Source organism: Delphinapterus leucas, chromosome 5 (assembly GCF_059928025.1).
Source record: "Delphinapterus leucas isolate spDelLeu-1000000601 "Yukka" chromosome 5, BTC_Dleu_Yukka2, whole genome shotgun sequence".
NCBI classification, from domain to species: domain Eukaryota; kingdom Metazoa; phylum Chordata; class Mammalia; order Artiodactyla; family Monodontidae; genus Delphinapterus; species Delphinapterus leucas.
The window spans coordinates 73,005,051-73,018,892 of record NC_143133.1 but is presented as its reverse complement, the minus strand read 5'-3'; the positions used below and the strand labels follow the sequence as shown (position 1 = coordinate 73,018,892).

The 13,842-nt window shown below is 37.7% G+C and overlaps 1 protein-coding gene across 30 annotated transcripts in view; it reads right to left on the bottom strand.

The window, feature by feature from the left end:
* FIP1L1 (factor interacting with PAPOLA and CPSF1) overlaps positions 1–11,715 on the bottom strand; it is a 65,140-nt gene extending 53,425 nt beyond the window's left edge. For 6 of the 30 annotated variants that reach the window (XM_022564157.3, XM_022564235.3, XM_022564218.3 and 3 more), the window contains exons 1-6: positions 11,368–11,712; positions 10,170–10,214; positions 10,027–10,066; positions 6,291–6,348; positions 5,079–5,182; positions 273–337 (exon numbers count right to left, since the gene is read on the bottom strand). In XM_022564157.3, coding sequence (XP_022419865.1) covers positions 273–337; positions 5,079–5,182; positions 6,291–6,348; positions 10,027–10,066; positions 10,170–10,214; positions 11,368–11,452 — 397 coding nt within the window. In that variant the 5' untranslated portion in view covers positions 11,453–11,712. Of the gene's footprint in view, positions 1–272; positions 338–5,078; positions 5,183–6,290; positions 6,349–10,026; positions 10,067–10,169; positions 10,215–11,367 lie in introns of all 30 variants that reach the window. The other 24 variants (XM_022564173.3, XM_089911921.1, XM_022564164.3 and 21 more) reach the window with 10 other exon arrangements.
* Between the last annotated feature and the right edge of the window lie 2,127 nt (positions 11,716–13,842).

Genomic DNA, 13,842 nt, shown 5'->3' with positions numbered 1-13,842 from the left:
CTTTGTACAGTCTGTGAGCTGTAAGAAAGGGTTGTAGAACCAAAAAACAACGGCAACAACAAAACCCCCCCCCCACATGACAGGAACCCTATGTGACCCACACAACCTAAACTATTCATTATCTAGCCATTTATAGAAAAGTGCCCATTTTATGATATATGGTCAAAAACTGCTCTTTTTAATTGAGCTGTAATAGCTATTAAAATCTATTCATGACCTATTCAGATATATGCCCTATTTTCTATTGATGCAACTGCAAATACAAATTTTACCTGTAGTTCCATAAACTCTTCCTCCTGTCTTGATGTTAAGATTTACAGGTGCTGTACCGTAACTCCTAAAAGCAAAATCAAAAAAATTATCCTGAGATGCTTAAACAAAAGCAGAATATATTCAATATGTACACATAAATTATATACACACATATTAACTAGGTAGACTGACACTAACTCAAACATTTTAGAAAATGTTTTAAACTAATTTAAAAAGCCTGTCACTTGCTTAATAAAAGATAAAAAAAATATTTTTTAAAAGTCTCACTAATTTTCCATCTCAAAAACCTACCCGCGATTAACTCAATACCCCACTCTAACAAACTTTCGAGAAATTTGGCTGGAAAGGGAAAAATAGTTTACATGCCTTGTTTTCACTTCCTTGCCTCCCAGTCATTCAACTGGACTTGTGAAAACTCACTGCTTCTGGTCTGCCTAACAATTTCCATCTTTTGTCTCCAATGTATTAAATTTATGAGACCTAGGTTATTCTGCTTAAAAAAATAAGGATATTCAATAAAATATTCAAATAATTGTATAAAGATCCACTACTATAAATGCAAGAAGTATGAAGGAGCCTAAAATAAACTGTCACTGTCAAGTTGTACTATCATTACCAACTTGAAAGGTTTAATCATCTCATTGACTAATTCTCTAGTAAGTGCTTAAGCACCAGCAATACATCACACATAGTTCTAAGCCAAGGAGAGAGGATGAGGAGCTGGACAAATATGGTTCCTGCCGCATGATGCTTCATTTCAACAAGCTAAATTCAGCACAGCCAAAGCACTTTGAGGTATCTATATATGATGTACAAAAGTCCTAGCTGTTCGAAAGTCAATATACAAAAACCAAGGACTGTCTCCAAATGGTCCTCTTACAGAACTGCTAAAGGATAAACCAAAACAGTATTTATAAAAGGCTTACCATAGTTCATTAAATGAACTTCTTTGCTTCCCACCCAGCTACTTTCCTTCCTTCCCCATTCTGACCTTTAAAACATTACTTTTCTTTTTTAATGCCTCCAAGCCTTCACATTCATTGTGTGTAAAGAACCTTAGCTGTCTGGAAAACTGCGCTTAAGTAAATCTGATACCACCGTTCAATAGCACCCACCATGAGGTCTCAGGCTTCTCTAGGGGCTAGATCCTATATCCTTGGATGTCTACAAAAACTTAAAAGTAAATGTATCAAAAAATTTTATCTTAACCTGCTCCTCCCACCTTACCCATATATGGTAATACACTGTTATATACACACACTGAACTACTCTAGAAAGCTCCAAGTCACTGAATCCTTTGTCTCCCTTTCCATCTACAACCAACCCATTACCCATGTTATTTCCATTTATTATTCACTCAAATATATTGAATTCTTCCATCTATCCCTATATTACTGCTGCTGGTTTAGTTTCGACTATCATCCCATCTGGATGATTACTTCAAATCTATTAACTAAGTTCTATCTAGTCCATCTCAACTACTACTGCTAGAGTTATATTTTCAAACAATGTGACCTGCCTAAAAACCTTTAAGGGTTCCATGATAGCACAGCAAAAACATCCTAACTCCCCTCTTCTGTGGTTTCAAGCATCCTCTCTCATCTACCTTATCCTCCAGTCTTGTGGTTCGTCTAAGTCATGCTTCCACTACATCTAAGTAGTTTCCTCTGCCAAAATCATCAGTCCTCTTCCTTCTGTCTCGAGAATTATTCCAAAAAATTCATATATTACCTCCTCTAGGATCTTCTCTTCAACACATGCACTTTTAGCAACTGTCCTCTCAAAGCTTTCCAATCACCCTGTACATGTTTCTATTCAAGCACTTACACTGCAAGGAAAGTATCTGCTCACATGTCTATCTCCCTCACTACTTTTGATAAATAAGGACAGTTGATATTCCCATCATCAATTATTAGAGTGCCAAACAAACTGCCTTTGAAAAGTGTTAATGAATGAGTGGCTGAATTTCAAAGATACAGCTAAGAAACCACTCCTCTATACAAGGTAAGTTATTCCTACCCTAAGATTTGATTTTCCTCATACCTTACTTACAGATACAATAAACTCTGTAACAAAAGTATGTCACCTAAAAGAAATTCTAGTCTTTACCTTCTAACAGCTTATAATAAACCAATTTAGTATTGTTCCTTGAAAACAATTTGCTCTTTAAATTTGCCTCTGAAATGCTGTGCACAAAGTAAATATTCATCAAATTTTATTTTCTCCCTGGCTTTCTTTCAGTTATCAATGGATATATCTTGAGATATTAAGGTTAAACAAGCTTTATACGCTTCAGAAAGATCTGTAACTTACTTTGAAATGCATAAAAAATACAAAATAAGGGGACTTCTCTGGTGGCATAGTGGTTAAGACTCCACGCTCCCAATGCAGGGGGCCCTGGTTCGATCTCTGGTCAGGGAACTAGATCCCACATGCAAGCCTCAACTAAGTCGTTGCATCCCACAACTAAGGAGCCCATGTGCCGCAACTAAGAAGCCGGCAAGCCGCAACTAAGACACAGCACAACTAAATAAATGAATAATTTAAAAAAAAAAACAAAATAAAAAAGATGGATTGATGAGTGGGTGGAGGCATGGAGATAGGCAGGTAGGTAGATAGATAGGTGATAAAGCAAACACAGCAAAATGTAAATTGTATAATCCAGGTGATGAGTAAATAAATGGGTGTTCACATCAGTTCCTTAAACTTCGAGTGTTTGAAAATTTTCGTAATCAATGTTGAGAAAAAAAAGTTCAAAGACAATTGTGTTTTTAACACGCAATTTAGTGAATAAACACTTACTACTTACTATATGTAAGGCAATGTAAGGAATAGGAAAATTCATAAACCACTCAAAGAATTTAGAATCTAAAGGTAATAAACACGTGCAAACATAATTCAATCCATGAAACTGGAAATTTTGTTATAAGAAATAAAGTTCAGATAAAGTACTATGGGAGTCTATATGTATTTAATATTTGCATGCAAGTCCCACCCCAAAATTGGTCATATTAATAAAAAGTAATCACCATTTGCTTTAATTGTTCTGTACTTGAAAATACAAATAATTTTATATTAAATATAAGTATTTACTAAATATGCAATTGATTATTATAGTATTATGTTAAAGTGTTCCTTCTGCATAATGCAGACGGATAAAGGCCTATTAGCATAAAGGCTTACTAATACTATAGCTCAACACTAATTATTTACTTTAACTGGGGATGAGGAGAACATCAAGAGTTATCCTAACTTGAATAATTTAGTCTCTTCTCAAACCTGCTCCCTAAAAAAGTTGCTAGGGTCTTAAAATTACATCAGCAGTCATTATTATAATGCAAAACTGATTATGACAACTGAATTACCTTTAAGCTTCTAGAAATAACTTTTGAAAAAATTTCTCTACTGAAGAAATTAAAAATTCAAAAGGATTTATGTATATATTGGTTCATTTCAGATAAGGCTACTTAATGAACTATAGTGCAATTAATGAAAAGTTTACTTTATATTCCCAACGCACTAGTACCACATCATACATCCAATCTGAAAAGGATAGAGAAAACGTCAACTCATATTCTACCACCATGACAAAATCACAATATGTACTTTATTCCCTTCCAATCTTTCTGTAAGATTCTTTATGTGCTCAATGAGTCAATGACAGGCCATTCACTTGATCCAGCTTTACAGACTATAAACTTTGAGACAACCTATTGGCATAAATAGCATACAGGATAATTAACCACTTGAAAAATACACTATGAAAAGCAAAAAGAAATACTTTTGATATTGTTTTTATCAGACAAAAAAATTAAAAACCTAAACTGAAGTCTGGATAAGTAATAAAATGTAAGAACAATACAGATGTAAACAGCAAATTAAGGTTTTCTAATTCTAATTGAAGAATCTGGGGACTTCCCTGGTGGTCCAGTGGTTAAGAATCTGCCTTCCAATGCAAGGGATGCAGGTTGTATCCCTGGTAGGGGAACTAAGATCCCACATGCCACAGGGCAACTAAGCCCGCGCACTGCTACTAAGCCCGCATGATGCAACTAGAGAAGCCCGCGTACTGCAACGAAGAGCCCATGCGCCTCAACGAAGATCCTGCGTGCCGCAACTAAGACCTAACGCAGCCAAATAAACAAATAAATAAATTTAAAAAAAAAAAATCTGGGGCTTCCCTTGTGGCACAGTGGTTGAGAGTCCGCCTGCCGATGCAGGGGACGCAGGTTCGAGCCCCGGTCTGGGAGGATACCACATGCCGTGAAGCGGCCGCTGAGCCTGCGCTCCACAATGGGAGAGGACACAACAGTGAGAGGCCTGCGTACCACCCAAAAAAAAAAAAAAAAAATCTGTATCACTCAATTCGTTTGTAAAAACATTTCAATTTCAGGAATCAAAAACTGCTGCTTCCATGTAACTTTACCTAATTAACTTTATGTTTAAGAAAAAAATATTTTCATGGTGAAATGCCTTTTAGTCATGAGATACATTGATACTTGACATATAACACTGTATTAATTTTAGGTAAACAACATAATGATTTGATATATATATAAACTGCCAAAATGATTACAATAAGTTTTGTTAACATCCATCACCAAAGATAGTTACGAGTATTTTTTTTCTTGTGTCAACAGCTTTTACCTACTGTCTTAGCAACTCATCACGTGAAATTTTAACGAGTTCTTTCATATCATGGTAAGATGAAAAAATGTAAAACCACTGGACTCAACCACCAATTGTTTGATATAGACACACTACCTTCGATTTAAGCACACAGCTGTTACTTAAAAACAACTTACCCATACTGTGGTGCTCCCGTTTTAATGTCTCCTATAGTGACATGAACATCATCCTCATCATCATCACTGTCGCTATCACTATCGTCTTCAGTCTCTGTCACTTTCTATATCAACATAAACAACCACAAAATACACTCAATAATCCATTTCAACGTCTGATATAAATAACTGAAAAGGTAACCATTTTGCATTTTTTGACCTAATTCTAGAGAAAAAGTTATAGTACTACTACCTACTTCAACTCATTTACAACTTCGATGTTTTGCAATGATAAAAAGGGATAAGAATGTGAAGTAAACCCTTTTTTCAACACTGTCTGTTTGTAAACAACACATGTATTTGTTCCTACTATTTATAACTGCTCCTCTTGCACAAAGGATCTAAGGCAATGTACTAAAATACCTAGAAGATATTTTTAAAATATTTGAGGAATTCTTAGCAAAAAGAACATGAAGGTAAAGGGAAAACAACTAATTTTAAGGGTCACAGTGTCACCGTTAAAAGCACCAAATAGTTAAAAAGCAGCTCACTTATTCTTGACATTCATGTACACATAGAAAAGGTCCTGCATGCAAATGATTGAGGGAATACTTGGTTTCTATGAGTAAAAGTAGGGACATTTATGAAAGCTTTATTTTGGCTCTAAAAGGCTATTCTGTGCTTAGTCACATAATAGTAAATTTAAAAAGTAGATCACCAAGGCTAAATACTTTTTTGTATACAAGTTCAAGCTTGCAGAATAAGAATTTCCTTCTTTTTACAAGATTAAAACGTTAAAATACTCATGGGACCGATGATTTGTTCACCCCCCCAAAATATCACTTTTAACAGGCATGAGGTCAGACTGTCATTTATATAAAAAATAATTTTTGCTAAAAAACTTGACAAACTTGAGTTGAAAAACTCAATGTCTGCTTTGAAAACCAGGCTCACTATGATCTATCGAATTGACCTATGACCACTGGGTTCCTTGGCAGCAACAAACATCAAGCCTTTGCACATGCCCCATTTCATCTGAACTCTCCTCCCACTATTTCTTCTCATGGTTACACTTTTTTGACGGCACCAGATGACACAGGAGATATAAAAGGGGCCCGATTATGCAAAATATTGGCAGTCATGTTAAATTCTGGTTTTCTTCCTAAGTGAACGGGAAGCTATTGATAAAGATTTTAAACAGATAAGTAACCAGATCTCAAAGCCTTATGTTACCGGTTTAGGTACGCCATTTTCAGGAGTTTCATCTTCAATTCCCGATGGAGGGTTAGCGCTATAAACAACAAAAATAAGTACACAACTGGTATTACTTTTCTGAAGTACAGACGGAGCATACTAGTATTTTTAATCTATGTCTGATAGTTTCCTGAAATTACTGTCTCCACCAGAGACGAAAAAAGATGGTAAAAACTGCCTGTCCTATTCTGCTATTCCTAATGCCCTACATAAAACGTGTACACTCAATACTGGAAGTAGAATGGAATTGCCTCCACAATTTGTTAATGAGGCCAAATTTGCAATTTGACGGTGGGGTATAATTTGAGTTTTTACATTTTTAAAATATGCATCATACTTAATCAATTTTATTTATCCTAAAACTACACTGAACTTCAAGGTACTCTAGGAATTGCCAAGGGCTATGTAACACACAGTTTCCTCTTTTCCCTGGTGCCCAAGGAACTCAGATGTGCAGTATGATGACGTTGACTCAGTACTGAGTTAACACACATGCTTCTTCCTAGTTTTCTGTTTCATCTGTCTTATTGGATATATGTCCTTTGTTGTATAAAAAACAAATTTTAAGATTTAAAAAAAAGTTTACTTTCATGTAAAGACTGCCTTCCAATTTGACACTAAGGAGCTCCAGACCTAATTTTGATGCATTAAAAAATAATTACTTTTTTTAAAGCCAGTTAATACTTGAATTTGCCCTGTTACAGCAAAATTGACATATAACAATAAACACTTATTCTCAAGAGACTCAAGCGTATGGCCATTAACCATGAAATAAAACTTCTAGTACCACGGTGCAAATGGTTCCTTATATTTTTAATAATTATGATTTTGAAAGTGGGAATTAACCATTAACCTCATTTTATAGATGAAGAAATTGAAATACAAGGCAACTGACAATTATTTAGTAGCATTTCTAGGGAAAATGTCCAGATGTTGATATAGTTCAAAGCTGTTTTCACTGGGTTTCTGCTAATCTCTTCTAAACTTCACTTTTTGTCAAGCAGTTTCTATATAAACCAATTTAATCTCTATAGTGGTATTCTGTAACACAATCTCCGCACAAAGCAAAATGAAGGACAAAACCTGAAAACTTATCTGTTAAATTTTCATAGTTCTAATGCTTGACCCTCCCCCCCAAAAAAATGCAATTATAATTATTCAGTACATTTCTCAGATGTAAGTTGAGCTTGTTCTTTATGTCACAAAACAGTATGTTTAGCCACAACTTTGAAATAAAACAAGACAATCAGAGACAGCACAGTGCAATGGTTAAGAACAGTTTTAACAATGGGCCAATCACAAAGAAGCTGGGGAAAACTCTAATAGCAAAGACTCGGCTCAGTTAGGGCAACGAAGTAGGTACTGCACTGGATAGTAGAACACAGGTTTGGCAGAGCTCTCTTCCCCAATAGACTTTTGAAAGTTTTAATTCTCTATCACCATTAAAACACTAGAAACATGATAAAATTATAAGCTTTATCTAGAAAAATAACATTTTAAGAGTAGATCTTTTCCTTTGGATGAAATAAACTTAATAGCTTTCCAAATAAAATGTTAATAAGGAATATGAAGACATTTTCACAGTGATAGGGAAGGGAGAAGGGTTCCTCTCCAATCAATTTAATCAAGCTGTGTATTGAGGAATTAAGGAATATTTAATCAGAAAAAAAGCTTCAAGAATTATAGCCAAGAATATTAACAAAGTAAAATAAAAATTAGTTCACAAAAATGTGTATCTGATTGTTATCATTAATTTCTTGATCAACTGAAAAATCAGGGTATGAAGAAATATTACTTTCATAACTATTAAACTACACAAATCCCAACTCTGTGGTTAACTAAAAGTAGGGTTAGGAACTGGGTTGGATATATCCATTTCAAAACTAAATGACAAGGGCTTCCCTAGTAGTCCAGTGGTTAAGACTCCAAGCTTCCACTGCAGGGGGCGGGGGTTTGATCCCAGGGGGATGTTCCGCATGCCACCAAAGGCGGACAAAAACAAAAAACCAAAAAACCCTAAATGACAAGATTTCAGATGATATAGCAATGAATAAAATAAATAAATAAATAAAAACAAAAAAAATCTTCCAACATAGGGTTTTTGTTTTTTTTTTTTTTGCAGTACAAGGGCCTCTCACTGTTGTGGCCTCTCCCGTTGTGGAGCACAGGCTCCGGACTCAAAGGCTCAGCGGCCATGGCTCACGGGCCAGCTGCTCCACGGCATGTGGGATCTTCCCAGACCGGGGCACGAACCCACGTCCCCTGCATCGGCAGGCAGACTCTCAACCACTGCGCCACCAGGGAAGCCCTATAGGGGTATTTTTAAGCAAGGAACAATAATCTCAGCACCCCCTGAGCTGTTTCCACTTCTCACTTCTTCCCTCCATTAACTTTTTAAAAAATAACAGCTTTGAGATACAATTCATGTACCACACAGTCCACTCATTTGAAGTGTACAACTGAAAGGTTAAGTATATTTACAGAATAGTGTATGTATGTATCTATCTATCTAATTCCAGAACATTTTCATCACCCCAAAAAGAAACCTTATATATTTATAGTCGCTCTCCATTTTCCCCTGTCCTGGTAACTACTACTTTCTGTCTCTTTGGATGTACCTATTGTGTACATCTAATATAATAAGAAACACAAAATGTAGTTCTTTGTGACCGGCTTCTTTCATTTAGCATGTTTTCAAGGTTCATCCATGTTGTAACACATATCAGTACTTCATTTCTTTTTACTGCCAAATAGTATTTCACTGTATGGATATACCACTTTCCTAAATCTATCCATTTGATGGACACTTGGGTTATTTCCATTTTTTGGCTATTATGAATAATGCTGCTATATATGGTAGCTCTACGTTTAACCTTTAGAGGAACTATCAGACTGTTTTCCATAATAGTTGCACCATTTTACAATCTTACCATCAGTGTATAAGGGTTCCAATTTCTCCGTATCTTCACAAGCACCTGTTAACTATCTGTCTTTTTGATTACAGCCATCCTAGTGGGTGTGAAGTCGTACCTCCCCCTCTTTTTAAACCCAAATATTCTTTAAAAGTCCTTTTTGTAATCACGCCTCCCCCGCTATAAGACACTAAGGCATCTGGTCAGTGATGTCAGCATATCCATGTACTTGTACCCATGAGCTATTCTGAAATTTAGAATAAGTTTCTGGCTCCCTGATATGTTCTGTAAATGATACTCAGACCTTTCTAGTAATCTAACAAAGGCAATCAATCTTATAACAAATTCATTAATTCCACTTCGAATTTTAAATAAATACGAAACATTGAAATTATAACCACAATGCATTACACCATCAAAAATATTAAGTTGTAAAAGTAGTTACCCAAGGAATTCTTTATTTAAAAACAATTTTTAAGTTAAAACTTTTTTTCTTAGTAGTCTGATGGTTATACTGTATACTCCACTATTGAGCTCATTTAAGAGTACAAAGTTACTTAATAGTGAAAAATATCCAAACCCTTACTTCAAAAACATTTTGTCCCCTGGGCTACTAGCAAATAAACAGAATTGGTATAAGACTACATTCTGAAATAGTAATAAACTATAAAGGACTCAGTGTCTTGCTATCTTTGTCAAAATGTAATCAAACCAATGATTATAACAAAATAATTCTGACAATCTGCCGACAGAAGCACTGTACCGCACAATCTGCAAAAGCATCAACAAGAAATTTCACTAACCTGGCATTTTCTTCTTCTGGCCTTTCAACTTCATTTTCATCTACCAAAAAAAATACATAAATAAATAAATAAAATTAACAAACAAACCACTCTTAAAGAAACCAGTATTATGAAAATCTGAAGTGATCATCACAAGCACTAACCTAGGTCCTTTGCCAAATCACTGTGCACATGCACGTCCCATGGGCCTATAAGCACATCCAAAGTTAGATCACCTTATAATGACTTAACAAGGTATGTCTTTTATGAAAAATAAATAAAAAAAATCAGACTTTACTTCTATAAAAATAAACTTAAGAAGTATTACAGATTTCTAGACCTTTGTAAAAGAAACCCTATACATTTACATTTCAAACAGTACTACGAATGCTAAATCTTGCCGCCAAAGACAACGTATTTTACAAGTTTATCAAAATCAAAGTTTGTCGAAGTCACATTATCAAGGAGCTGCGTGGTGCCCAAACGTGCACTTTTACTAAACTATCCTAAAGACAATCAAGAATACGCATTTTAGGCAAGGAACAAACATTAACTTTCAAATCTAGTACCGGCAACAGACAAGAAAGGACTGTGACTTCATGGAAGTTAAAAGCCAGATGTCCCTTTCAAGGGGGAAGTAAAAGATGCAGTAAACTTAATTTTATGATACTGAAAACCATAAGCCTAAGGGACATGAGGTACTTCTATGTGGGTTAAAACGCAGTCTCTTAAAAAAGAAAAACTTCACCTTAATACAGGAGACATTCGGGGTTTTCTTTATGGGCCATAATGTATTCCATCTCTTTCTTTCTCTCTCTCTCTTTTAATTAATTATTTTTAAAGCACGACTTTCACACAAGGAGGTACCCTTGCAGGTGCATTCCATACAAACTGACCATCAAGAAACAAGACGTTAGTTTTACAGCATCAACTTTATTTAGCTATTATTACAGAATGACTGTTCCTGGGACAGGAAGGGCATCTCACAGTCAAGGGGCAAGAAGAGACACACTAACACAGCTTAGAATCGATATAAGAAAACAAGAGGAAAAGAGCACAGAGGCGAGGCGGCCGAGAAGCCCGGGCGGAGTGGACGGCGAGGCTGGGGGCCCGGCCCCTAGCCCCCTGCCCAGCGGGGTCCCAGCCGCCACCTGGTGGGTGCGTGTTGGGGGCGTGGGCTGGGCGGGAGGAGGCAAGGGGGGCGGGGGACGCGCACGCCGAGCTCGGCCTAAGGCCGCATGAGGTTCCATGCGAGAGGCCCCAGGCGGCGGCGAGAGGGCCCCAGGACGCCGGCCGTTTGCGGGCCGGGAAGGGAGGCCTGAGAGAACCCGGGAGAGAAAGAAGGGACAGGAAGTTCCGTACCGCCATAGAGCCACTCTTCCTCCTCATCCCCTCCGGTCCCGCCGCTCAGCTCCGACACTAGGCGCTCGACCTCGCCGGCCGACATGGCCGCCCCGAGCACAACTTAAAGGCGGCGATCAACAGCCCCCTCCAACCCTTCCCCAGCCTCGCTGCCCGGGGTCTCGAGAGGGGCGCGAACCCGCCGGCGAGCGAACGAAGAAGGCGCAAGACTCAAATCCGGGGTAGGTCGCCCCGGCGGCGGAGGCGGCAAAGAACACGACTCCGGCGCCGCTCCGCCCGCGCCCGCGCACGCGCAGCAGCACCCGAGCAGCGCGGAGTCTCTAGGTGGCTTCGCTTCCGCGGCGGCGGCCACCTGAGCCTGGTTGCGCCTGCGCACCGTAGTTGGCCCCGCCTCCACGGGATCTCGCTTGCCTTTTAGCGTGGCTTTCTCCCGTGACGTCTTACGTAGGCAACGATTCCCCTCCCCCAACGTTCCTTCTGATAACCTGTATTGCTTTTGCTGGAGAGTGCACCGTCGTTATTTAGTGCGTGTGATGCTTGCTTTCTCGTTTTGTTTTTTTAAAATCTTCTGGAAGGCCTTGTTTCATTCTTTACTTGTATCAGGCTTGATCCAGAATCGCCTTATCAGTCCCTGTTTCTCATTAAAGAAGAAATCATAATTCATGCCCACTTTCCTGAAAAATTAATTTTAACAGCAAACAAAAGCCAAACTAAAAAACGAATAATGCATTCTCTTTGTCAAAAAGTCAAAGACCTTCTCATCCACTACCCTCCTTTCCAGAAGTAGCCCTTGTTTTTCTGTTTCATGTGCAGCATTATGAAATTTTATACATATTTGCTACACGTGTATTGTTTTGGTGAAAGAACCTGAGATGAATGAGTCTTAAGGGGTACAATATTGTATGTATAATTGTGTAGATTTGTTTATTTGATTGGTTGGTTTGGTTGTTTCTTTTTTTTCTCAGCACTGTCTTGGAGGTCCTTTCCATATTTGTGTATGTCAAACTATGTTCGTTTTTTAAGTGCTTCATCATATTTTTTCATTTATTTATTTAACAATTATTGAATATCTGCTGTTTAAGAACTTAGGAAATAAAAGTATGAGTAAAGCACAGCCCCTGCCCTTGAGAGCTCTCAATTTATTGAGAAAGGCAGAAGGGTGGTAAACAATTAACTCACCTACAAGGGAAAGGTGGGTCCTAATAGAAGCACAAAGTGTTTTTACACCACCAATGCCACACCATCTCATGCTATTTAAACAAATCGTGTGGTTTTAATCTCCCTAACCTTTGAACATTCCTCTATTGCTATTCTCAGCCTCCCTTATCTGAAGGGGATAGATAATCCCTTGTGTATTTCTAAAGTCTGTTGAGATATAGTCAACTTTTGAAATCTTTCCTGAACCCCATTTCTTTATTTATTCTATAAATACTTATGGAGGGCCTACCAAGTGCCAAGGACTCTTCTAAACTATGTAGATTCAGCAATGAGTAAAACAAAGTCCTTCCTCCTGTGAAGCTTTCATTCTAATGAAAGGGAGACAGACAATAAACATATAAATGTACAGTATGTCAGATAGTGATAAGGATTATAAAGTAGGGTAAGCAGGAAAGGGGGACCCCGAGCAAAGTGATGAAGAGGGATAGGATGCAATTCTATATCAAGTGGTCGGGGAAAGCCACTCTAATGAGGTTGTTCAAAAGTAGAGACCTGAATGGAGAGAAGTAAACCGTTGTGGATTTCTGGGAGAAGCCCTATCAGGTGGAGAGAATAGGAAGTGCAAAAACCCTGAGGCAGAAGCGTACTTGGAGCATTCAAAGAACCCCAAATGTAGCTGGAGTGGAGTGAGGGAGAGAGGATATATAGATGAGATTAGAGTTATTCTGGAGTGGGTAGTGCAGAGCTAATCATTCCTTTCTGCACAGTATGCTGATTCCGTGGCATGTGTCTATCACATCATATAGTAATTATTTGACTACATATCTGTTTTCCTAAGACTTCACCAAATCCTCCCTCAAACAGGGCATCTTCTTATGTGTCGTTCTAATTCCTGGTGTGTTGCCTAGCACTTAGGAGATCTTCTTGGCCTCTGCTGACAGTAACAAAGTGAAGATTTTACATTCTGCTCGAGAGTGTCATAAGGCACTCACTCACAGTCCTGTCTGTTTATGTTTCTATTTATCATTCTATGAGTCTGTAATGATGGTTTCATGGGAGAACCAACTGCCTTTTGCTGAAGAGCCTCTTTCTCCTTTCAGCTGCCTGAAATGAGCTTGTCTTTCAAGGCATTACTTAAACTAAAGAATTGATGAATAATAATTGATGCATCAGAATTGCCTTCACGGTGGAGGTAGCATTTGAGCTAAGCTTTGAAAATGAAGATTTTCACAAGCAGAGAAGCCCATAAATCACTAACAACCACTCTTAAAAAACCTCTTCCTTCCTTGCTTCCAAACTGAGTTCTTTGCCTGGATA